We start from the raw sequence: 26687 nt of genomic DNA, 5'->3' as shown, positions 1-26687 counted from the left end.
CTTAAGGTCCGGCGAGGTCTGCACACCTGTGCTCTTGGTGACGTTGGGGATGGACCTCCGAGCGGGCACGGTCATGTATTTGCGGTAGGTGGCCCTGTAGGACGCCGGCTTGTCGCCCAGCTGTCCCGAGGAGAGCTGCGTGCCCTCTGCTCGTTCTGTGCCTCGCAGATATCCTTAAACCGCACCTGCAGGGCTTTATTACGCTTCTTAATCTGCCGGTTGGGATCCAGGGCATATTTCATCTCCAGGGCCAGGCAGGCGGCAGGTTCCACTTCACTCGCCGAGGTCGTGAGTGCGCATTTGCTGGGCTCCTTACTGACCATGGTTCCTGCAGTCGGAGACAGCAACAGACGTGTCAGTGGAACAGAAGCACACACGCAAACACAGGCAGCACAAACTTTTGGCCGGAATGACTACTGCCCGCTCCCTAATTATTTTTAAACAGGTGAGGTCGGCTTTTATGTTAAGGAAAATCGGACAGGCGGAGAACCGCTGGCAGGCACAGCTTGAAATGCTTCTCAGATATTAAAGCTTGCTTCCTTCTCCTTGTGGGATACACTCGTTTTTCTTTTGATAGTAAGGCATGTTTCCCTATTAGACAAACCTGTTTTACTATATTCATGAAGAAACCCGACGGCGCTGCCTCTTCTGCTTTGCAAATTGCCATTTCACACGCACATCTCCACTTCACAGGCAGATGGTTTTCCAAATGCAACTCACTTGGTTTGGGTTTTTACTACTTTTTTTTTGAAGATGACGTGATTAATCTATTATTGGAATCCGAGAGAATTGCTATTTTTTCTTAAAGACTCCTTGGGGATTCTAGCTCCTGATCGGATAAATGCGGAGAGCCCTCCGATGAGGAACTGAGCTAAATCTATTTATGGTAGCCGTTCTGGATGCCATGGGATGGTGGGCCGTGCTGCTTTATGGGAAAAGCGTAAAGGAAAAAAAATCTCTGCAGTATGGCTTGCTTCTAATGGGTTAACAGTAGCCATAGAAGGGACATGGGTTTCCCTACATCTACAAAGTCTGTGTTAGCAACTCTTTTCTTTGATTCTGTGGAGAGCGGTATTTGAAAATACTGTTGTTGTTTTTTTTTTTTTTAAAGAAATTACTCATTCTAAAATCAAGTTTTGTGTTTTGATCACAACCTCTGAAAATGAACACGATGGTGGTGGTTTCAGGATTTAAATCCTGAAAGAAAATAAAATCACAAGGCTTTATGTGAATCATGCAAATTCATCTTGGGCTGAATTATTAAATGCAACTAAAAAGATGCAGGTGGCCAATGATTGCTCTGGGGGAATACCAGTGGGTAAAATGCCTTCACTCTATTAGGCAGATTCACAGCTGTGTATTGCACATGGAAGAACTTTCTTGAGGGTTGAACTGAAAGCGAGAAAATATAGTTAAGTATGCTGTTTGTGAGTTAGCATTCACTTTTTTTCCCCTGTGTTCGAGAAGAAAACAGATGGGATGAAGCTAGGCTGTACAGGGCACTGGCGTCCAAGCAAGGTGCCCAGAGAGGCCAGGTCACTGACAGGAGCCGGTGAGAGGGGAACAGGAACAGGGTCAGGCCACCGTGTCCCTCCCAGAACACTTCCGTGAAATGCTAGCGGCAGTGAGATCACGTGGCTGCCACTCTGGGACCCAGTGGGTGTGTGGCCCCCAGGAGCTCTGCGGATAGAGGAGGGCCACACCTAGTACCTTCAGTGCCACACGTCCCTTTTCAAGGAGGAAACTGGGGTTCAGAGAGGTTATGATACTTAGTCATCGTCACACAGCAAGTAAGACCTACTGGCAGGATCCTGATCTACCTGACCCCCGAGTCCATGCTGTTTCTCGTCCCTCAGGTGTCCACTGAACAAAGAGGCAGGACACTTCCCCACGTCCCTAGTCCTTACTGACTTAGGATTGCAGGCTAACGGGGGTGGTGGTTCAGAGAAGGGGAAGAGAGGAGAAGCCCGGAGCCCCTGTCTGAGAGTGAGTTAATGGAACTGCCCCCACCTCGGAGTCTGGGGACTCCGTTAAGTTGACATCTCATGCCAGCATGGCACTGGCACGGTCCAGCACTTCACTAGTGTTACTGAACGAAAGGCTTAGAGAAAATGCAGGTACTTCATCAATTCTGCCTTGAACAGTGAGCTGGGAATCATGTTACAGGACATCCAAAATAATCCCTGCAGAGTTTGGTTTCGATCACACTGGGGTTTCCCAGCCTTGGCACTCCTGGCATTACAGGCTGGGTAATTCTTTGTTGGGCGGGCTCTCCTACACAGTATAGAATGTTTATTAGCATCTTGGCTTCTCTCCACTGGATATCAGTAGCACCTCCACCCCAAAGTGACAGCTAGAAGTGGCTCCAGACAGATGGCCCTGGTGTGGGGGGGGGGCCTAACCGTCCTCATTTGAGAACCACCGCATTAGACCTGTAAAACCTTGGGTGGCTAGAGTGTGTCCTGAAGGTAAGGCTGGGGTGGAAAGCCACGCAAAAGACCAAGAAGGGGTGGCAGCGTCCCACCTCCCAGGGGGCAGGGTGTCTGCAAAGTGCCAGCTCTGACGCTCCAATCTGGAAAAGTTCCAGCTCTGTGCTGAGCCAGCATCGAGGCAACTCCTCAGTCCATTGCAGCCTGTGTGTCCTCCGACAAAAGAATTAATCCAAAACAATCACAATCCGAGGGTAGTTTGGAAAAGACAGAGAACAAGCCTTCTTTGGTCTTTGGTGCTCTACTGGGTACTGAGGATATTTGGAAACCTTTGTCATTTGAAACTCGAAAAACTAGGCAGTTTTGGAAAGAAGAAAAGGGAGAGGTACAGACTGAACTAGATTATGGGTGGTGGGGACAGAGCACGCCTGCTAAGGGTAGATACTATATATCGTTAAGAGACACTTACTTATTCCATGAGGTTAAAAAGATGCACACAAGGGACCTCGTGTTGGGGAGAGTATGGGGGGGGGTGGGATAATAAGGAAATGAAATCTTAACCCTCACTCTTATCTCATGTTCATTCTTTAATGCCTTTGTTGTCCAGGTATGTCAGAATGTATTGTGCCATCATTCTGCAGAAGACCTTCATACTAGGGAAAATTTGAAAGAGAGAGCATTTTTACAAAAAGCAATTTATAGTAATTTTTCAGCCTTTTCCCTGCCACTACAGAAAAATGTGTGTCTGAGTAAGTTTGTCCTACCATGCTATTCATCATCACGATTTGCCAAGAACTGCACTGAAATGATTTTTTACATCAGTCTGCTGGTTTGGAAAGATATTCTGAGTCTTGGACCAATCATCAACTAATAAAACAAATCAGAAGAATTAATTGCCAGTGGCAAAATAATAATAATAAAAAATTCCTAAGCACCTCTCTGTTTCACAGGGAGTTGCAAAGTATATAAAAATCATTTCCTTATTAGTAGAAATGATGGTGATAAATAAGATTTTTATATCAGTTTAGTTTGCTGTTGCTGAAGTTTTTTTGAGTATAGTAATGAAGTCGTCCTAATTTCACTGGTAGTAAAGACACCAAGGAGTTTTGTCGATGACTTATTTTGCCTTCAGATGAGTTTATGAGCTCTACTGATGACTGGATGATATTTTCTAAAGCTTCACAATGGAATTTTCCTAGACATTAAGAATCACTTTTATATCAAGTTGGGCACATCTTTCCAGGGTGTTCATTTACTGCTTATTGGGGGGGATTGGGCTTGAAGTGATTACCATTAAGAAAATGATTTTGTATGGAAGTTTGGGAATAGCGGAGGCAAACTATTATACATAGGATGGATAAACAACAAGGTCATACTGCATAGCACAGGGAACTATATTCAATATCCTGTGACAAACCATAATGGAAAAGAATTATACGTATGTATAACTGAGTCACTTTGCTGGACAGAAGAAATTAACACAACATTGTAAATCAACTATACTTCAATAAAATTTAAAAAAAACAAATAAAAAAATGATTGTGTCATGAAAGAAGATTGGACATTCTCTAGATGAGAGTCTGAGACAAGTGGAACTTCCTGGCACACTCGTTTTTCATTGTTCCTTCATGCATTCGTTCATGTACACGTTACAGTGTAACCTCAACATTCAGTCCATAAGTTCCCTGTTTCTGTGTCCTAACCAAATGCCAGCACTGTCCTAGGCACTTCACTTGCATCTTCTCCTTGACTCTCATGACAGCCCCACAGGGGCGGTACTATTGTTATCCTCAAGCTGCAGATCGAGAAACTGAGGCACAAGATTTTTTCGAAACCTGCTCAGAATCACACAGCCAGTGCATCCCTTTAAGTCCCATGCATTAAACAACTACCCCTGCCTGGGGAAATCTGTAACTGGAAGTGACCCATGATAAACCTCATAAAGCATCAAACAGCTGGAACTCACGTAAGCAATTTCCTTGGCCTGTTGCCACAAAGTATCTGGGTGCAGGTTATGCAGAGAACCTCCAGGTAGGTCCCAGGAACGTACCTGGTCCTAGAGCACAGACTCAACAAGGGTTGCCTTGAATTTTGGATTGAGCATGACACCAAAATGGCATTTTCAACGATGGCTTGCCTTGGCTGTGTCACTGCAGAGAACCATGGACTCTTGGAGTTAATCTCTTGGCTCTAAAGCAGCAAGAGTTCAGAAAGTTTATTTTTCATAAGAAAATTGTGTTTTAGAATTCACTGGACTGTGCTGTCTTGAGGTGAAAATGGCAAGTCATGGTTGCGCCTGGCTAGCTCGGGGAGAGCTTGATGTCAAGGAGCTGTTTGGAATATAAATGTCTTAATTACCCTCAAATTAAATTTCATAATCAAATGTGAGTTGTAAATATATAAACCCTGTATTTTTAGATTAGTGATGGAGAGTCATCTCTGCATGCTGGTTTAAATTAATAGCTTATATAAAGATGTTCATCCCAGCTTAAAGGAGTGAAAAATGGAAGCAACTAAACGCCTAACAATAAGTAAACGGTTAAGTAAATTATGGTGTACATTCACTCAGTGAGGCCATTAAAATGATAATTATAAAGATTACTTAGGACTTCCCTGGTGGCGCAGTGGTTAAGAATCCGCCTGCCAATGCAGGGGACAAGGGCTCGAGCCCTGGTCCGGGAAGATCCCACGTGTCACGGAGCAACTAAGCCCGTGCGCCCCAACTACTGAGCCTGCGCTCTAGAGCCCGCGAGCCACAACTACTGAGCCCACGCACCACAACTACTGAAGCCCGCGCGCCTAGAGCCCGTGCTCCGCAGCAAGAGAAGCCACCGCAATGAGAAGCCTGCGCACCTCAATGAAGAGTAGCCCCCGCTCACTGCAACTAGAGAAAGCCTGTGCGCAGCAACGAAGACCCGACGCAGCCAAAAATAAATAAATTAATTAATTAATTTAAAAAACAAGATTATTTAGTATCGGAAAAAAACGCTTATGAAATAATGTTAAGTGAAAGAAAGCAATCTACCAAATTGTACTGGAAGAACATGAACAAAACTGGACATCATTGTGGTGTTGAGATAGTGCTTTTGGGGAGGTTTATTTTCCCTTCTGTTTTCCAGTTTGGGTAGGGGGAGTTGCAGTGTCGTTATGTTGTTTGCCAATGAAAAAAACACAGGGCAAAGTTAGTCCACACCTTAGGGCAGCATGACAGGATCAGGCCTCTGGAAAGTAGAAACACTTGGATCAAAAGAAGAAAAACCTAGAAATGATTAGATCTGGGTACAAGCAGTCTCCCAAAGGTCATCTTTTCTTGTTTTGAGGAAACCTTGGATAAAGAAAGAAAATGAATTTTCAAAATCCTCACAGTGTTCGTGTGTGTGTATGTGTATCTGCAGGGTGTAGACGTCTACATACATGCCTCTGTATATAGGTGTGTGCAGACTGGCTGGGAGATCCAGGGAGCGTTTAGTAGAAGATAAATCCGTATGTGCGAAAACTCACTGTCGGCTGGAATTTGCCATCTGTTTTAATTAGGAATCAAGCAGTTTTGACCTATAATCTGCAGTTACCATCTGAAGGAAACTTTGTGGGATTTCAGCACGAGAGAGAATCTCCACTGGGTTAGTTCTGTTCTTAGTGTCTGCAGGGACCTGAGAGGTTTCCAGTCTGGCCCTGAGCTGTGATATAAATGGCATAATGCAGTCGACTGACAGTGGGGGCTGGGGAATGGGACGGCCTTGCTAAGACACCTCCCAGGGTCGCATCCGTCAGTGGATACAGCAAAAAAGCTAGGCAAGCAACCCGACGAGTTTGGAAAGGGACTGCGTGACATTACTGGTTGTTCTCGTTGCTGTCCCGCTGTTGAGACACCTTGGTGTCAAAGATACTGGCTGGGATTCAAGATTAATTGGGTCAGCATTTTATTCTATATGCAGAGGGAATGCCTGAACATTAGGCTACTCGGCGGGGGGGTGGTGGTGAAAAAGAATATCCCATGCCTTAACACGCTGCTTCCCGGAGGGAAAGGGAAGTGAGACAGAGCCTCGCCCGTTAATGAATTCATCTGCCTTCTGAAATAGTTCACATTAAGACCTGTTTTATAGGGTCTTAATGACTGATTGATTCTTCCAAAACGGGAGTCCTCCGCTCCTCAGGGCAAAGCTAACTGCTATAGATTTTGGACTGTGTCTAAGTTAGATTTATTATCCAGTTTAATTTCCTTTAATACACTGAAATGATATTTTCCCAGACATTTGTTCTCTTCTTCAGAGGTCATTAAGAGGGCTGAAATGGGGTAAAAAAGTGAATGCTGACACCCTCCTGAGATCGAGCCCTGGGCGGAGGCTGCTCCCATCTCAGCCTCCAATGCGGTGGCCCATTGGAGGAAACGCCCAAGTCACGCCCCAATCCCTGGATTTATGGACTGTTGCAGTGAGGCCTCCATCATTAAGAAGTGAGGACCATCCAGTCGGAAGCAGGGCAAAGGGCACTCAGGGAGCTTCACTGCAGGTCTTCGGCAGAAGAAACAGCATGGCAGCTGGGGCCCCGGCTCATGTATATCTTTGATTTCAGAAAACCCATTTTAACCTACTGAAAACCTTTACTCAATTACTTCAGCCACATAACATAAATAGATTCTCACTGGTCTGTTTCTAATGAGTGGGAACAGAGGGAGTGAACCATCCGTTTTCTACATGGATGCTTGGGTTTGGTGTTGAGGTTTTAGAAGAACCAGAAGATGCCCTTTGGACCAGACTTTCCTCTTCATTTGTGTTTCACTATTTACTTAGTTCTTCGACGTTTAGCTTATACTGACATTAACCTTTGTTCATCCTCTGTCCAAATAGAATCTAAATTACTAGAAATGAATTAGCAAAAGTTTATGATGGTGGCAAAAACCAACAGGAAAAAATACCTCCTCCAAATGAGATGTTACATCACTGTAAGAAAATTTTTTTTTAAATTTTTATTTATTTATTTATTTATTATTTTTGGCTGTGTTGGGTCTTCGTTTCTGTGCGAGGGCTTTCTCTAGTTGTGGCAAGCGGGGGCCACTCCTCATCGTGGTGCACGGGCCTCTCACTATCGCGGCCTCTCTTGTTGCGGAGCACAGGCTCCAGACGCGCAGGCTCAGTAGTTGTGGCTCACGGGCCTAGTTGCTCCGCGGCATGTGGGATCCTCCCAGACCAGGGCTCGAACCCGTGTCCCCTGCATTGGCAGGCAGATTCTCAACCACTGCGCCACCAGGGAAGCCCCATCACTGTAAGAAATTTTATGTGTCGCAGTTAGCTTTGCTAACTAACAATGTCCAAAAAGAATTCAGTAAACCTGGTTCCAACAGCTCACCAAAATCATCTGTAAGACCAGTCAGAGGAACTGATTTCCCAACTCCTCTTCTCTCCCCCATCAGTATGACAATTACAGAAAATTTTAACTATAGGGCCTTAGTTTTGAGCATAGCTTATGAGTGCATTTAGATTACTGTAGCAAATAGCTCACCTACTCTATTCCCTGATGGTTCCAAGTAATTAAGCAACAATCAGCTGGTAGTTTGGGGCCCAACCCCAAGAGGCTGGAATTAGTAGGATGCAAATGAGATGGCTTTCCTTTCTTAGACTATTTATGGGAATCTCACTCCTTTGAGAACGTGTGCATACTGGGATGGGCTTTGGGCTTGTTTTGCCTTATTGATGAACTATGGTGAATCCATACTTTTTTTTTTTTTACTAAATGGCATGTTTTGACATGATATATCTGAAGCTAAAATTAGAACAGTAATTTTCCCAAGAAATAACTGTCAAAAGAGTATGTTTTCCCTGCTGCTTCTACCAGCTGAATCTCAGGATACCATATTGGAACACCCCGGCAGGGTTTCTGCTTGGAGGTTACCATTCACTACAATTGAAATCAATTAGAGTTGAGGATGTAATCCATCTCTCTGGCAAGGCCATGGGAGTGTCCATCTATTACCATCTAAACGGATCCCCCGTGTGTTTTTCATTTGTAGTGTGTCGCCCGTGTTTCCATGGTCTGGCCAAACTGTAGACTTTGCAAGGTCTTGGGTGTACTGCAGCGGTAGCAAGCCAAGAAAGAAAGGGAGAAATGAGCATTTCTTGTCATCGGCTTCTATTTATAAGTGGATGGCAAAATGTAGAGAGACAACTGCCCAGGTCAGAATCCTAACAAAAAGCCACAGTCAGAGTCAGGGTGTGTGGTCTTCCCACGTATGGCTCATGTTTTATCAGCTGGGGTCCAGGGTGGAAAGGTTGCTTGGTCTGAACACTTGAGTCTTTCCTTTGATTCTTGGGCTAAAAATGATGCAGGCATTATTTAATCTGAGAGGACCAAAAGGACATGAATTAAGACCCCTTTCCTTCCACTGCAGCTGATGAACAATGAGGGGGAACCTCAGAAGTAGTTCATTACCCTGAAGAGCGATGTCGTCAGTGTAGGCCAAACTTAGGCTCGGCAGGGAGAGAGTGTACACTCTCACTGAGGACAGGGAAACTGAGGGAACGTTACTAGTAGCAAGTGATAGTTCCCAACTGCAGGTGCACTAAGGGTGAACTTTCAGTGTTCAGGACCCAAAATGTCATTGTTAGGGGTGGGAGATGAAAAAGAGAAAACAAAAAGTGTCTGTGTGTCACACACTTTAGCATCCAAATAGCTGTCACATTTTATTCCTTAACATAAATTCGACTTCTCATTGATCCTGGTGGGATTTTCCACTCTGCCAGGCCAGTTGGTTTGTTAATTCCTTCCTTGACTAACAGCTGTTGTGAACTTATGTCTTCTCCGTGCATAACAATATGTAGCTACTTGTAAAAAAATATGAAGCTACACCCCTCCCCCACATGAAAATCTCAGTAGCATCTCTGGCAGCCTGGAGGACTCTGTGCCCTCCTGGGAGGAGGGCTGGCACAGGGCAATGGCCTGAGACCTTGGTGGTCTGTACTCAACCCAGTAACAAAGCTACTGTGCTCACCTCAGCTGAGCATGGAGCAAAGGTGCCCGGTGTTAAATGCAGGACTGAACTTGTCTTACCGGGGGGTCAGGAGATCCCAGCCCATCCATCGTAGGCTAGTGTGAGTCTCTGAGTCCTTTTATTCTGAGGGTGCCTTAACAGCTGCTGACACTGCTTTGCCTGACTGACTCCCTAGTTTAATGCCCCCAACCCAGCCATCACCAGGTCCCACTGATTTTTGTTTTTCCTTCCTCTTGCTTCACCTATTGATTTCTTCCGTTTTGTTCCCACCGTTCCCACCTTGACCTTGGTGTTTTTACATCCCCTGCCCTCAGCTCTCTATCCCTCCATCCGGCATGTTCTCTTAGCCCAGGCTTCAAGTGCAAACATCTCTCTTCTCTGTGGGTACCTACCTGAGTCCCAGTTTGGTAGTGCTTCCAAAAATCAATTTTTTAAGGGTCCTCTATAATCTTTCCCATCCTGCTAATCTCCCTGGACTTCTCATGGGTACTCACAAACTCTGTCTGTTCAAGTAAAGTCAGTTCCTGTACTGTCTCTAGAATACACCCTGGTCACTCCCTACTTTGTGTCTTTGCTTCCGGTGGTTCATGTTCTGGGGCTGTGCCCCACCCTCCTTTTTAATGGTCCGGGTCTAGCCTTGCCTTCTCTGGCTACTCCAGTCTTCGTGGCTGCTTCCACTGACTCAGTGAATGGCACCTGCATGTGGAGGGTGACGTGTGCTGGGCACCCAGGGAATCGAGGAACCGTCCTCGGCAATGTGCAGCTCAGCATGGGAAAGACATTCCTCTGTGGATGGCACCAGCCCACTGTGCTCAGAACCATCCTGGCGTCAGGAAGAAGAAAGTGCTGAGAGAGGGCTCCCTGGGAGTCAAGGCAGGCCTCCCCTGGGAGACATGGAAAAGTTGGCCTAAAGCCTGAGTCACTTTTCTTTGATGTGCCAGTTCTCTCTTCTTACACGTATGTAAGTGTTTGTAGACTAGGTTCCGCTAAGCATCGCCTCTCTCTCGAACTCAATCAGCCTTTGATCCTTGCTAATTAGTTTAAGAATATAATGATATACATCCCAGGATCCTCACAGCAGGGGCCTTACCCATGACATTTTAAGAAGGTGTAGAGTGGGTACTCAGTATTACTGGCTTTCATGGAGTCTTTCTGCGTAACCTGGATCCTCAGATCTGGTGAACATGGCTGTGTTCTGCAACCTGGGTAGGGATCGGATGAGTGGAAAGGGAATGGCACAGAGTTTCATTAGTTTGAGTAAAACCACGTCCACAGATTTTTATCTTCTGAACCTTGGCGTAACTATCTTGAGTTTGGTTGTTACACGGTATTACTTTTAATTTTTTTCTGTGCAGGTGGAGGGAAACGAAGATGACACACACACTCACAAAAATGAGTAGATGGTTCAGAAGTGGTGTGTATTTTATATTTAATCATAAAGTGCATTGGGGCCCTTACAACATATTTGTTATAGTAAATGTGACCAGCAGGCTTGTTCTTACACTGCCCGGCTTTCTTCTTGGGAGTGGGATGTGGTCATGGCAGAATAAATTAAGAATTTAATTCAAAAATCTCAATAGCTTGGGATAACATAAACATGTTAGAGAGTGTGGAATCGGTGTAATCTCAGCCTTCTAACTGGACTCTAGATTTTACTATAGAGGAGGAACCCCTGACCTTTCAGGCTAGTGGGGGGGAATCAATAGAGGGTTGGGAATCGCGCCTTTGCATTGAGTTACTTCAGAGCATGTGTGTTTTGGCCCAAAGGTGTTGAATGAAATAAATAGCTTTTCATTTTTCCTTACTTTGAAATGAAAACATAAAGTATAAAATTGCACTCAATAAATAAAATCAGTAGTTAAAAATATAATTCTATGCTACTGTTTGTGATGAACATGGGGAGGAAGGAAAAGGGAAATGGGGAAATAAAATGAGAGGGAGAATGTGAGGGGAACAGTGAAGGCTAGAACCGCACAGACAGGCACAGGAGAGGAAGGGGAGGTGCTCAGGGAAGCCAGTCCAGGCAGAGGGCATTACACCCTGAGTGCTATTAACTGGGGATGGAGGCACAGATCGTTCTGATGGACCAGAGCCACTACCGTCAGCTTTCCACTGCTCTGTATCAGGCAGCTGCAGCAACCCTTCTCCTCCCGTACAGAACAGAGCTGGACAGTTCCTCCCAGGGCAAAACAAAAATCAAGCCAAGGACAGGTAACTGAGGCGGGACCATCATACAGTTTCACATTTTATGAAGCACCCAACACACAGTGAACACAAGTGTTAAACTGAATGAATAATCACATTTTAAGTTGACGTTTCTGTGTTCTGCTTCTGCCTTTTAATCTCTCTGGCACCTTGCTGGAACTGATGCTCTCTTCCTTCACAGGGATTGTGGTAAAGGGAGAGAGAACAGAGGGGTAAGACTGTGGAGGTTCAAGAAGTTAGCGTCGTTGTGCATAAGCAGTACCGCTGATCTTGAAATGATTCTCTGTGCCCATCAGAATCCTAAAAATATTGTTTTAAAGGAAAACATAAGCCTTTCCAAAACCTCAAACGACCCCTCTATACTTGGCTTTCTTGAAACTTTGGAGGAGAGCACAGCATTGAAGAAGTGGTACCTTTTACAAGTTTTGTTGTTGTTGTTTTTAAAGACAGCCTTTCTGGCCACGTAGGGGAAAAGAATCCGAAGGTAGGCTGTGCTCATCCCAGAGGAAGCAGGAAGATACGCATCTTCCTCAAGGCCTCCATCCTTGGGCCTGACTCTCTAGAATACATATATTGTTCCCCAGCCCAGTCTAGGTGGTCAGAGTTTCTGGGGAAACTGGTGACAGGGTGGCCGAGATCATTTTGCTAATGCATGCAAGATGAAGAACCACCGGTCTCCGTGTCTTGTTTTGTTCCCCTCATTCTCTTGTATTTCCTGCTGTATCCCTGAAGCTTGGAGCTACATGGGACACATAAAAGGTACCCATAAATATTTACCGAATGAAGGGATGAATGAGTGATGTCCCAGGGGAGCAAGCAGAGCCATCCCCTTCTAGTTTTTCTAGAATGAACCTGGGACTCAGCCAGGGGTTGCTGATCACCAAACAGAGCCCAGGTCGAGGCCAGCAGGGTGGGCTTTCCATGGCTCTGTTCATGGAGTATCAGTGGGCATGGATTCCCCTTCCACAGGGAGGGACAATTAGCGACCTGTCATTGTCATCGTTTAAAATACAGGTCTTTTGCAACGTGGATTAATTATCAAGTGGCGAATTCCAGGTGAATTGTCACCTGGCAGGTCCATAGCGGGAATATGACGTATTCACACCTTTTTTCTTTTGCTGATTCCGGCTGGGGATGCAGCATATCTAGGATTCTGCCCCTTCCTAGGAATTCCGTGGGTGGGGGCAGCTCTTCTCACCAGGGATCTGGGGTTTGAGATGAGTTATTAGTGCCAGTGCTTTTCAGTGAATGATTTAGATGTAGGATTGTATAAGTTAGCAAGGGGGTATGCAAGGTCATCCCTTAGACTAGACTCATTCTAGTCTTTTCTTGTCATGGTCATTCCTGGCTATGTCGTATCACACGGTGCTTAAGAACTGGGGTTTAGAGCCTGACTGCCTGGCTTTGAGTTCTGGCCCTTCCGCATATTAGCCCAGAATCCTGAGCACATTATATGACCTGGGCAAGTAAAGGTAATAAAAAGCTAATGTTTCTATCCTGCTTGGCATGGGTTAGGTACCATTTTGTACTTTATCCATGTTCTTACATTGCATTCTCCAAATACTCTCTGAAGGAGGAGTTACCGTATTTTAAAAGGTGGAGAAACTGAGGCACTGAGAAATGAGTCCGTGTCCACATCACCCAGATAGTAATTGGCAGAACTAGGGGTGCAGGTGTGGACAGTGTCCCCTGGACACGGCTCTCAGTGCTCTGATCCTGTGATGAGGGCTCAGGAGGCAGGTGCCTATGAAGCCCTCAGTATGTGGTCCTGGCGATGCTGCTGCTGGTGATGAAGTGCTGTTGACAAGGACAACGCGCTTAAGAATACGTTATGGGTGTAGATGACGCTGGATATGTTATTTGAGAGAAACAGGTTTGAGAACCACTTGTAAGGTTTCCACTTTGGCTGATTAAAAAGTATACAGTTGGACTTCCCTGGTGGCGCAGTGGTTAAGAATCCGCCTGCCAATGCTGGGGTCATGGGTTCGAGCCCTGGTCCGGGAAGATCCCACATGCCACGGAGCAACTAAGCCTGTGCGCCACAACTACTGAGCCTGCACTCTAGAGCCCGTGAGCCACAACTGCTGAGCCCGCGTGCCACAACTACTGAAGCCCGCGTGCCTAGAGCCCATGCTCTGCAACAAGAGAAGCTACTGCAGTGAGAAGCCCGCGCACTACAACAAAGAGTAGCCCCCGCTCGTCGCAACTAGAGAAAGCCTGCGTGCAGCAACGAAGACCCAATGCAGCCAAAAATAAATAAGTAAAAAAAAAAAAAGTATACAGTTGTCCTAGGTTTTTACTTGAAAACAGGGCATGCCAGTGGTCATTTTCACATAATTTTTGGATGTAGAATTAGAGTTGATGTGATGCTTTGATGTAAACAGAATTTAAATGGTCACTAGGAATGAATTGAGAGCCGGGGGCCCTGGATTCCAGTCCATTCCCTACCACTCACTCAGCAGTTGATCATGCCCCATCGAGAAGCGACGCCTCCCCTGAGCTTCCCCTGCGCAGCAAGAGCAGGTGATATTTTCATAGACCCAGTGTTGCAACCATGTGATAAATTCCATCCTTTAGCCTAACCCTTGGGGATTTTTGCCACACTAGCAAATCTGATAGAAACAATAAATAAAGCAGAGACATACTTAGAGGACAGTAAATAGTATACATGGAGACAAATAGAAATAGCAAAAACAAAACAAACAAGAATGGAAAATACTTCTATGAAGCCACTGAACTAACAACTACTTTGAAAACAGACAGACGGTAAATACTTGAGAAAAGCAGTTATCATGGGGTTTTTCAATGGCCTGAGAAGTCAAATGAAAAATATGGTTTAAGAGTGAGGAACTTATCTTTTTAAACATTTTTAAAATTTCAAAGTCTCCACGCTTGCAGGTGGTATGATCTTTTCTTGGGAGTGATTCTTCGGCGCACTTCCCCAAGCTAGGCGAGTCTTACGTGCATGACTAATGGGGAACTAGTTGTCTAGTTGTTTGTGCCATGCAATTTCAACAAGGAAAAAAGAAACAAACAAACAAACCCCAAATCGTTATGAGCCACTCTGGTATTGATTAGAAAAGAAGCGCTACGTTGATGGGTCTGGCGCAAAAACCAATGGAGTGGACATGTCGTGACGTCATATTGAGAGGTGGGGTCCAGGCTAAGAGACCAGACATCTTCTGGTGGTCTTGGGTTGACCCAGTGAACTCTCCGGTGTTTTGGTAAAGTGAAAATTCCTTTCAACCCCAAAATGTCAGCATTTGGGGTAAAAGAGCATTTAATCTCTTGGATTGAGGCGAGATAGAGTCATCATCTGTCCTGTTCTTCTCCCTTGTTTCTTTCACTCTTAACACTAGGTCACTAAACTTAAACACATTCTTTCTTTCTTTATTCTTTAAAATTTATTTATTTATTTATATATTTTCGGCTGCGTTGGGTCTTCGTTGCTGCATGCGGGCTTTCTCTAGTTGCGGCGAGCAGGGGCTACTCTTCAGTGCAGTGCATGGGCTTCTCATTGCGGTGCCTTCTCTTGTTGCGGAGCACGGACTCTAGGCGTGTGGCCTTCAGTCGTTGTGGCACGCGGGCTCGGTAGTTGTGGCTTGCGGCTCTAGAGCACAGGCTCAGTAGTTGTGGCGCGTGGGCTCAGTAGTTGTGGCTCGTGGCTCTAGAGCACAGGCTCAGCAGTTGTGGCGCACGGGCTCAGTAGTTGTAGCTCGCAGGCTCCAGAGTGCAGGTTCAGTACTTGTGGTGCACGGGCTCAGTAGTTGTGGCTCGGAGGCTCAGTAGTTGTGGCACACAGTCTTAGTTGCTCCGCGGCATGTGGGATCCTCCTGGACCAGGGCTCAAACCCGTGTCCCCTGCCTTGGCAGGCGGATTCTTAACCACTGCGCCACCGGGGAAGTCCACATTCTTTCTTTAAAAACTCAGCTTCTACTCATGTGAACTTTTATCAAAGGAAACTCGATAAGGTTGAGTTTGGGGGTGGAAAACCCCAGAACTTTGATCCTCTTTTCTTTCCTGGTCACTGTATGGCGCAGATGTAAGGACTGTTCATCTCCAGAAGCTGTCTTCATTGTTAGCATCTTCTCACAAGACTTCCTTTTAATTCCTACTTCAAAACAACTTGAAATGGAAGAAAAAAAAATTTTGTCCAATCTGGAGTCTGTGAATTTCTAGCAAGATCACTGACTAGGTTTATTGTTAATAGCCTCATTAAATATTCATGAAGCACCTGTTATTTGATAGGGCTATTCTTAGTCCTTTAAGAATTTCTCTGTGTTGAGGATCCTTTGATCCAGTTTTCTTCTCTTTGAGAGTATATCTCACGGACATTCTAAGAAGTAAGAAATGATGAAGAACTTATCTTTTAAAATAATATTTCCAGTTGGAAACTCAAGTTCAAATTTCTAATAGTAATCATATCTTCCCCCCGCAAATCTGCTGGCTCCCTGGCTTCTCTGTTTCCATTGAGTCCCCAGCCACCTTGTCTGCCTGGGTTAGTAGCATCTTTAATGCCTTCTTCACTTGCCATGTCATAAAGATTTGCCGCCGGGGATGTCTCTCTCCCAGCCACCCCCTTATATACCATTCCCACTGTCACCAGTCACCTTTGCTACCAGTTAATTCTCACCTGTCACACCCTCTCAGCCGATCTCTAGCTGTCAAGACTTGATCTTCTGGAAGTGTATGTGATTGTTCAAAACATTCAGTGGTTACCCATCGCCAGTGAACATAGGACCTTTCTTTCCTGCCTGTTCCTCTGTTAACTGACTTCAGATTGCTTCTTCACTCTCTGATCTTCACCCCGAGACCTTTGCCCAGTGTCACTTCTTACCCTTCCCACACAAGTCTCTTGCTCTGAGTACACGCAAGCTGTGCTTAAGCTGCAGAATTTGTGTGTACGGGGCCAGTCTCAACCCTTGTCTCAGCCAGGACATTACCCTTTCCTGCCTGGGAACCTTCAAAGCACACCACTGGTCCTCTCCTGATCCTACCTCCCACCTCCTCTCGCCCTCCTGGCCTTGAACTTCTTGAGGACCTCTCACTCATCTTGCAACACCTCACACATTGCCATGGCCGCTGTTGCTACTGTCGGGTACATTTCCACAAACCAGCCTTCCTTTCTGGACCAAGCCATCTGTGTATCAACCTACTTTCCAGTGCTTGCCCATTATCAAGTCCAGGTTTAATAGTTCCATTACATTTCCAAGGATGCTAAAATCACTTACTACAAAAGCAAGCAGCTTCCAGGGAGCAAAATGCAGATCATATGAGGTGTTCTGAGTCTAAATACTAAGTATACACAGAAAAGCTAAAGAGATAGGCAGCTGACAAACACTGGATACTTCCTAGGGAACAACCACTATGGAGCGACCCACATCACTGGTGGAATGACCTAGAAACACAAACAAAGATTGGTCAGTTTCATTATCGTTGACAGTGGAGATGCTGAACCTCCAGGGTGATTTCTTAACTGAGCAGCTGAAAGGAGGCCCCAGACCATCAGCCTCCTTTTCCTGCCCTTTTCTCTCTGGAGTCTTGGTGAGGCGAGAGAGTAACTTTTATTTGCAGGGCTGCTTGTAATACTTCTGGCATCCCAAATCCTCCTTCTCATGTATTTCATATGCTGTAGTTTACTGCGTTTCATTTTATGCCCGAGGCTAGATTATTAAGGATTGAATTGGAATTTTCCACAGTAACTGCGATATAAACTTTGACCAGCCTTTTGCTATGCTGTTGTGATTTTTCAAAAAGTTTCTTCACCCGTGTCGTGGCCATAATAGAGTAACTCGGGTGAAGGTTCAGTGTGTAAACGTGAGTCTCTCCTCCTTTTTTGCTCCAATTCCTAAGAGCAAGATGACATGGTAAAGAGAGCTTGTCTGTGGATGTACAATACTTTGAATAATCAGTTCAATATTCTACAGAAGCAATATTCGCAAATGATAAATTTGAAGACTGTTCTTTCCAAATTCCTTGGAAATACGGTGTTAGCCAAAAGGTTTATAATTTAGAAACCTAAGTCTTTCTTGTCCTTAATATCTGCTTTTCTGTAGTCAAGTTAATTTTCTTTCTCTCCCAACTAGAGCTGGGAATATGCACTCAGCAGAAAGACACAGAGCCATCAGGTTAAAGTGTTTTGTTTTTATTTACATCAGCGATTTGTCACTTGATAATTAATATCTTTGTCTACCTTAGAGCCCCTCAACTCATTCACTGTGGTGTGAACGATGTCTCAAGTACGTATGACTCAGACCCATACTGAATGTCACGGTGGCTTATGGTAATATTGCTGTGCACCTACCCCTATGGTAGAGGGGGTGTTTGAAATAGTTTATATCAGGAATTGAATTTGGAACCCGGAAATGTCTCCAAGTTATGTTTTTTGTCAGTCTGAGAGGTAAGATTCTTGGGTGCTTGGAGACACTTCAGGGCCTCTGGTCCTGAAACAGATACATTATCATACACGGTCCAAGGGTTCAAACCTGTAATTTGTACGGCTTACTGTTTAGTACTAAACAGCCTCTTCATGTGAATCCCAGCAGGGTCCCCACAATGTGGCACTAAATCTCTATGTTCTGTCCTTAATATATAAGAAAAATAGACTTTAAATATACACTGATTAAAAGTTATAAGGTTTTTCTACATTTATGTTATAGGTTCGCCCAAATATTAAAGACTTATCCAAATGTTTGTATGCAAATACCCTGGTAATAAAAGTGTTGGCATGTCATATCAATCATACTAAATTTTGCTTTAAAGTACTGAAGTCACTCCATAATGAAATATTAAAATCAAATATGTGAGGAGACTAAAAAGAAACTGCTTCATAAATTATGGCAGCTCATTTCGTTGGCTGGGGAATGAAGGGCTCAGGGGAAGAGGTTGCTAAGGGAATTGGTGATGAAGGAACTGTTTAAAATAACAATGCCAGTTTTGTCTGGGGCATCATCATGACCTCATAGTCCCTAAATGACCATGGTTTGCCTTAAACAGGCATAACTGGTGTGGTTCCCCGAGCTTCTGATTGGTTAAAGCAGCAGCCTTGCTGGCACCTACTCAGGTGTCCGGTGGGCTGGTCCTGATGACCCGGTCACTGCCTCCCTAAATCGATGCTGGTCCGTAGGACTGCCGCTTCGCAGTGTAGCTGTGATTTCTTTATCTTGGAGAAGCAGCCTGTCCCCCACGTAAGTAATCTGCTTCTCATACAAGAGTTCAGTTGTTGTAGCTCTAAATGAGACAGCCGTGGGTGAGAGCAGACAAGAGAATACAAATGTGGAGCTAAGTGAACACATCTGTCCAACTGCTCTGCTGGATTCAACTCTTCATTCTGAGAACCATTTTTATTTTCTGACTTCTTATTTCCTTGTGCAGGAATCTTCCCCGTAGACCAGTGCCTTTCACGCACAAGTCTTTTCATTAATTTACTTATTTAGTTAAATTTTTTTTTCTCTACAGAGGGAGAAATAAAAGAAATCCCCTACATGTGGGGAAAACAAATGTGGCAGAACAGAGAAGCCCCCAAAGTCAAGAGACCAAGAGAGTACCCAACTTTCCCTAGGCTTTCAAAAGCTTTCCAGCTTTGGCCTGATTAACCTATGTCATCACCAGTGGTTGTGTGTCTCAATGGGATAATGGGCCTGAGTTAAGTAAAAGCTAATGCCTTAATCACAATAATAAACTATAGTAGATTTAAAGGTAACCTCTGCTTTTCAAGGGTACCCATCTTTAAGTAGAGGCCTCTTCTTTAGCTAAGAAATAACTGAATCGTCCTATCTTTAAGGAAATGATGCATTTCGTGAAGTGAAGAAAAGCTCAAACTCTCTGTAGCTAACATAATTTATGCAAAATCATGCAATTAGTGATAGCTGTGCTAGACATTTTTTTTCTCCAAATGCTCCTGTAATAAAACCATCATGAGTAGCAGTGCCATCTAATGTAAGTAGTAAACATCGATAGTGAATTATTAATATCTGGTGAGGCATTCAGATGGCAGGACTTCCATTTTTCCTTTGAGCTGACAGCACGTTTGCTAATCATACTGGCAAAAAAAAAAAATGGCAAAGATGAATATGAACTTTTCTTTGAAAAGTAACATTCAACAGGATATGAATGTAATAAATAGCACACAGTGTGAATCGTAAAACCCGGCACTCTCCGCCTCTGCAAAGTGAAATGATGCTTATACTTTCTGCTGGATCCGTAGCATGAGCTTAATGAGGTTAAAGCGTTTTCATACGTGTACCACTCGTCAGGAATGGCCCAAGTCAGGTGATTTGGGTGGTAGTTTTCAGTCAAATCGCCAGTCCGGTAACCTTGACATTCCCCCCCCCTCCCCCGGCAAATGGAAAAGGAACCTCCTGGTTAGTGCTCGTCCAAGGGAAAACCTCCCAACGCGCCGGCCTGGACCCTCCTAGTCTGAGCTGTAGTCCTGTGAAATGATCGCGTGGGTTCCCAGCCAAGGCAGGGCTGGCCCAAAGTTCCTTCCCTCTCTTGGCCACTTCACCTCGGGATGCTTCCGCAGAATTTAAGCGCCGAAGCAGACAAGGTCAAATTGAACGGCTTCACTGCTGCTCATGGTTCAGCGGCCCGACCGGGCGTCCAGCCCTCCGGCACAGACCTGCAGCAGGAGAGGGGTCAGGGCCCCGCTCTGTAGATGAGCCAAGCGCACCCGTTCCTCCCCGATTTACACCAGATGCGCCTCTCCTCCCCCACTCCTGGCATCCCCTTATCGCTAGCTCCATCTCCCTGTGGCATATTTTGGGCTAGGAGAATGCTGAGGTCACGGGGACAGGCTCTTTATCCTGGCGATGGTGATGCCGGCCGGGAACCCTGAGCATGAACCAGCAAGACGCAGACTCTCGCTCTTGACTTTGGGCTCCAGGCGCTGCCCCGGCCCCGGGCCGGCCCGCGGGCTCCCTCCTCCCTTCTGCCCTGGTTCGCCAGCAAGCCTGCTTAGCTGGGTCTGCAGCCTTGGTTGGTTTCCCACGCCTGTCCCGGTCTGACTCGGGATGCCGAGCCCCCGGAAGACCCGCGGGCGCCGACCCTGGCCCGCAGCCCCGGGAAGGTGCCAACCCGAGCGAGCCCTGGCGCCACGGGAGGAGACGGGCATTTCACGTGGGCAGCTGCCTTCGCTCTGCCCACGCCTCTCCATCGCGGCCGGCGCCAGGGCCCCTCCACTCGGACTTATGCCCCCGAAGTTAATCAGCCGTACTTGCCAGTTCTATTTAGTTTGGAAAAGACTTAAAAACCTCGAAATCTGCCGGGGCCACGGCCGCCCCCGATCCCCCCAGTTCTGCCTGGCTCGGGCTGTCGGGCGCTCACGAGGCTGTGGCGTTTGTCTAGAACCGACATCGCAGACACGCAGCCCCGCTCCTCCCCGGCCGTCGCCAAAGTTGCCTGACGCCCCTCGGCGACCCGGCCGTGCCAGATGCAGTTGCGTAACCTCCCCCCCGGCCCCGCCCGCCGCCCGCCGCCGGGTTCGCTCCCGGCTGCACCGGCGCGTCCCGGCCCCGGGAGCCGCCGAGTCCCCGGCGATGCCCGTTCGGGGGCGAGTGCGAGCTCCCGAGCCGGGGTCGGCGCCCGTCCCGGCGGTGCTCTGCCCGCGGCCAAGTGCAGCGGGCGCCGGGGCGCGGGAAGAGGGCGCGCGGGGCTCCGCTTACCTTCGGCTGCTTACAGATAAGTCGAGGTCGGTGCAGCGCCGGGCTCGGGCATGTCTCGCCGCGGACTCGGGCAAGCCTGGCGCGGCACGGAGCACTCAGGGCAGGGCATCCGCGGCGAGGCTCGCCGGGCTCGCGCGGAGGAAGGCTCGGCTCCGGAGACTTGGCCGGCTGCGCGCCCGCCGCCCGCCCCCTCCACCGCCGCCGGCCCGGCCCGCCCGGCCCGGCCGGCCCCCGCGCCGCAGCTCGCGTCCCTCCGGCCCGGCTCAGCGACGCGCGCGGGGAGGCAGCGGCTTGGCCGGCTCCGGGGATGCCCGCGCGCTCGCTGGCTCGCGGCGCGGCGGAGGCAGCCACAGCCACCAGGCTCCGTGCTCCTCCGATGTCCTCATTTACTGCGATTGTCTCCGGCGAGATCTCGGAGCAGAGGCCGGGAGGCGGGGGCGGAGACGGGGAGGGAGCGGGAGGGAAGTCCTTGCCGCCGCCCCCGGGTCCCAGCTACTCCGCCGAGCCGGGCGGCCGGAGGACAGGGCGCCGGAGCCGCGCGCCCGCCGCCTGTGCGCCCGGCTGGCACTGAGGCGGGCGGAGCCCGGGGCCCCGCGGGGCGGGAGCCGGGGCGGCGCGGGGCCGGGCCGGGCCGAGTGCGTGGGGTGGGGGGACCGGAGGCAGCGGAGCGGGCGGGAGTGCAGGAGCCCCCGCCCGCCGACGCCCGAGCCCGGGGAGGAGGTGGAAGGAGCCGCCGGCGGCTGCCGCCTGCGCGCCGGGCTCTACCGCGGCGCGTCCTCGGGGTTTCTGGGCTGCAGGCGGCGCTGCGCGGCCCGGGAACTTGTTGAGCCTACCCTGGAGCTGGAGCCGCCTCCGGAGCAGCTGGAGGGCGGGGCCCCCTAGGTTTTTACCGGGAGGGGTCGGTGGGGACCCCGCGCGATGGCCGCCTGCTGTGCCGGCCGACCCAGCCCAGCGGGGCTTTGAAATCCAGGAGCGCGGGGGGCTTAGGCGCCTGCCCCCTCACCTGCGGATTGCTGCCCGGCCAGGGTCAGGGGCGCGTTGCCTTGGGCCCAACCCGGGGTCAGCCCCCCCCTAAGTGGAGACTGACCGGCAGGCTCGTTGCGACTGGACTGGGGACCGAAGTGGGGCTGCCCGTGGCGTCCGTTGCCCGAGGACCTTTAGGAACACTCCAGAGCCGGCGCCACCGCTGCTCCTAACCGAGACCCTCCCCTTCGGCTGACGCTCACCGCCCACCTGCCAGGCCAGGGCGCTTGCTGTGTTAGCTTCAGGCCAGAGTGGAGCTCGCTTGGGGAGGCACAAGGAGCTACACCCACTGCCCCCCAAATCCACCTATGAGTAGGTCCTCTGAGCTCAAAGCACCTGGCCCCAGGGGCTTTGCTAATTCCTGGCAGGACCTGGTGCCTGCGATGCGACAGCCAGCTAGCTGCGGGTCACCTGGCTTCCTAAATTTTCTCAGGCTTGGGGCTTGAAGTTCATTCTCTTTGAAAATGCGTGAAAGTAGCCACGTTCATTAGACTTAATATTTCCCAAGAAAGGTCAGAGAAATGGTAGACTGGAGGGCAGTGCCAGGCTCTGGGGAATGCATTGGGAGGACAGTTGGTGACGTCCTTTCACTCAAGCACCTCTTCAGACACAGTTGCTGGTGCACACACCCTGCCTGCTCATCCCTGACGCACCAGCCCTGTGCCTGGGACTCGGCCACTGCTGGGTCCTTGTTCACTGAGTTGAATTGAGCCTAGCTCCATGCTGTATATAGTGTCAGTTCTTTATAACTCACTTTATATGAAATTCTTTATTTGTCTCTACGTGGATGCTTGGGGCGATGTGTCCAGACATTACACAGGAAAAACATCCTGAAATCTCCTTTTCCCTCATCCTTTGGGATACAACTCTACAATCCTCGGCCTCCAGATATGCCCAGGAAGGGAATCCTGAACCTGTGGATCCGAACTCTGTCACCGTGCTCTTTCTTATCCTTTCTTAACCTAGATTCTTCAAGGCTCATTTTCAGCCTGTTTACTTCTCTGGCTGGTAGTGGCGCTGGTGGGGCTGGCTGGAGAGATTTGCCAGGTGATGTGTGAGCAGCCCGGAAACCTGTAACCCCTGTTCTGCCTGGAAGGGAACTGATACTGGGGATGTGTAGGACTTGGGGACATTCAGTGCCAGGTGAGAGGGATCGTCGCCATGGATGCCTGCAACATAATCCTCCGGGAATGGGCTGTTGCCATGTGGGCTCAATAATCTCTCCCAGTGGTCTGGGCAACTTTCTGTGAATCTTGCTTTATTGCTAATGCACGACATCGAAATCTGTCTTCCGTCTCTTAAACATGTCACTGTAAATAAAGCTGCCGGGGCATCCTGAAATTGTGCTGGCGGTAATGGAAAACTAAATTTTTAGGGACCATGAGCGAAAACAGATAAACATAAATGCGTAAATGCATGCCGAGGACAGAGCTGAGCCACAGGTGGCAGCATGAAGCTGGCAAGCTCCAGGGACAATGGTGTTTGTGACCCACATGATGTATAATTCTGGGAAGAAAATGGAAAGCTGTAATTGGCAGGTTAGAAAACCCACTTAATATGAAGAGGAGGATTTAATTGTCCTTTTTCATATCATCAAGACTACTTTTAGTTGTTCATGGATCTAGTAGACATGAGTCTATTAAAATTATTGGTATCCCCCCTCTTTTTTGAAGTAAAAAACTATTTGTCGTATTACTCCATGGCAAGTCTTCAACTTCACGAAGGTAAATAATGGTGAAACGTTGTTGCACCTTACCTTAGGCTGTGGAGAGGTATTCCACATGGGTGAAGTTGGTGCGACATCATGCTCTAATCTTTAAAGCAAACGCTGTGCTGGGGGCTGGCCGGGGACACAGGGAATTCATCCATCTTCCTGCTCCCAGATCCCCATGGCATTTTTTATGGATGGAAGTGTGCGTATTTTTAGGGTGTAGAATAGATCATGTTTAGTTCTTTCGGAAAAGGAGTTAAAAGTTGGTAGACAGTAGATTCATTTTAGGAGTCAGTTTGGTAAAAATTGGGTTCTTACATTTTGCTTCAGATTTTTGCTGGAAAAGATGGACTGGCAAAGGGAAAAAAATAGCTACTTTTAAAGTGGAATTTCCCAAAAGCAGAAGCACCTAAGAATAAAAATACAAGAAAGTACAAGACAGATGATTAAGAAAATATCCGAGTGTCTTTTCGTTTGCCTCCTTCTTGGATGTGGGCAGGTGTTGTGCAGAGAATTGCTAGCTTTTCAGTTCTACAGCTTAGTAAATTTTGAGGTCTCAATTTCCACGTTAAAGAAGACAAGAATATAGTCAAAGATGTACAAGAATGTTCATTAGTTTTGTACATCTGAGTTCCGAACTGGAAATAACCCAAATTTCTATCAACAGTAGAGTGGATAAAAATTGGGGGGGTTTATTCATACAGTGGAATACTACACAGCAAGGAAGTTACTGCTGATGCATATGGTAACATGAGTGACCTTCACAAACCTTGGGTGGCAGAAGCCAGACAGAGAAGTCAGTGTCATATGATTGATTCCGTTTAAATAAAGTCCAAGAGGGTGAAAATTTTACCGATGGTGGTAAATGTCAGAAGGATGGTTATCTTTGAGCACACTCATCATACAGGGTCACACTGCCTTCTGTGTGTCTTGAACCAGGTGGTTGCACAGTTGTGTACTTATGGAAAAGTTCATCGAGACGTTCTCTTTTTTCAGGATGCCTCCATTCTGTCTGGGCATTATCCCTGCGTCTTTGCAATGTCTGCACACAAGTTCCCCCAATAATCTATCCCTTTAAATGAACCAGCTTATCTCTCCGTCAGTGAAATTAGCTTGTGTCTTCCGAAGTGTCTTTCTCTCCAAAACCCAAGCCCAGAGAAAGAGGGGTGTCGACAGACTCACTGGTGCTGTGGGGGAGGCTCTGATTACCTGCACGTTGGAACATCCTTCCTTGGGAGGCTGCTCCTAGACATCTGCTCGACTCTCAGGATACAACCACAGTAGGGTTCATGTTGGAGATGATTTTCCTACCTCGTCCTTTCATGTTCTGCAGCGACTGTCAGGTGAGCCTGTGTCTGTGATGGCAGGTTCCACCCTTCAGTTCAGAAGTTGTGGGTACAGATCAACCATGCTCAGCCCCTACGGAGGGGAGGGAACTCGGGTTGACCTAAGCCTGTAGGGGAGAGATCAGATACATCAGGGCATTTTTCTTTTCTCTTTCAAGAACAAGATATAGCACTCAAAGGGGCTCCAGCCAGACCTCATCTTTTGCCTCAGAGACGAGTGAGAAGGCTTCTGAATCACTCCTTTTGTCGTATTCTGCTCAAGCGTTTACTGCCCGCTTTCAGGACTGAATTTCTGCGCATAAGTCTCCTTCTGTGTAAAGTCCCTTGCCCGTGGCTCTTCCGTTGTCCTGGCAGCAAAGCCGCGTCTCCTCCTGGTGGGAATCGGAGCCGTGTTTCTCGAGTGCTGGGGATTCTCCCCATCTCTAGTTTCTTTCCCTTCCACGATGAGCAACCAGGGATGATGCTATTGACTTGGAACACAATTTGGTTCCGAAAAACTGAACATCACGCAGATGAGTTGAAATTCCTGGTTTTCTATAACGCATCATTGTGAATCTCATTTATCTGTAGGAAATGGAATGGTTTTATTTGTAAAGAGAACAAAAGTGGTGGTAGGTTTTCTCAAACACACCACGCAGCCGAGGCGATGGTACGTGAGAAACGGTGAAGAGTGGGCACTTGCTTTTGACTCTCCCCTCCCCGCTCAGGACCCCTTATGTGCAGGGCTCTGCAAACCCAGAGGCTTTCGCCTCCCCCAAGTCCGTTACTGCCCCCTCTCCTTTAGGTGGGTGTGCTGAGAACTAAACGCCTGGACCTTATTTACCTGACCTTCATTTGGTGAGTCTGGGTGATGGGGCCCATGGGGGATTCCTCATCATCCAAGTCTAATCTGCTGGGGAGCAGATCTCTTCCGGATGAGGTAGAAGGTAAGGGGCTTTGCTTAATCCCTGCCGGTGACGCTGGCTGCCTCTCTGAGGTGGCGAAGTCAGCCCCTCGTCAAGCAGGCAATCGACCCCGGCTGAAGAATGAAACCTTTGACCAGAATTAAGTCAAGAAGGGATAAAAATTGCTTTCAAATTTCAGTATCTGCTCTGCTAACCCACTTTGCTGGTGTCCAGACTATTGATGACCCTTCCTTGAGCCGTCTGCCCTGGGGCACACAAGGCCTGTGGTCAGTGTGGGCAGGGCCTCAGGGAGGCCTGCGGTCTCCCCGCAGCACTTGCTGTGGGGTATCCGATACGGGTATTAATTTGTTTGCCTTCTATTCCCACCTGGGGATTCACAGACCTGGAGGAGGGATGGGCACAAGGGCAAGGAGAAAAACAA

The 26687-nt window shown here is 47.8% G+C and overlaps 2 protein-coding genes across 3 annotated transcripts in view; one reads left to right on the top strand and one right to left on the bottom strand.

Annotated features, from left to right (window-relative positions):
• Nucleotides 1–401, bottom strand: part of INSYN2A (inhibitory synaptic factor 2A) — a 38117-nt gene extending 37716 nt beyond the window's left edge. Inside the window, 2 exon segments of the mRNA XM_036828291.1 lie at nt 3–143; nt 146–401. Of these exon segments, the coding sequence (XP_036684186.1) occupies nt 3–143; nt 146–323 (319 nt within the window). The 5' untranslated portion in view covers nt 324–401.
• Nucleotides 1–26687, top strand: part of DOCK1 (dedicator of cytokinesis 1) — a 530116-nt gene that overhangs the window by 247111 nt on the left and 256318 nt on the right. The window lies entirely within an intron of this gene.

Source organism: Balaenoptera musculus, chromosome 16 (genome assembly GCF_009873245.2).
Source record: "Balaenoptera musculus isolate JJ_BM4_2016_0621 chromosome 16, mBalMus1.pri.v3, whole genome shotgun sequence".
Lineage (NCBI taxonomy): Eukaryota > Metazoa > Chordata > Mammalia > Artiodactyla > Balaenopteridae > Balaenoptera > Balaenoptera musculus.
This window is presented reverse-complemented; position numbering and strand designations above follow the sequence as displayed.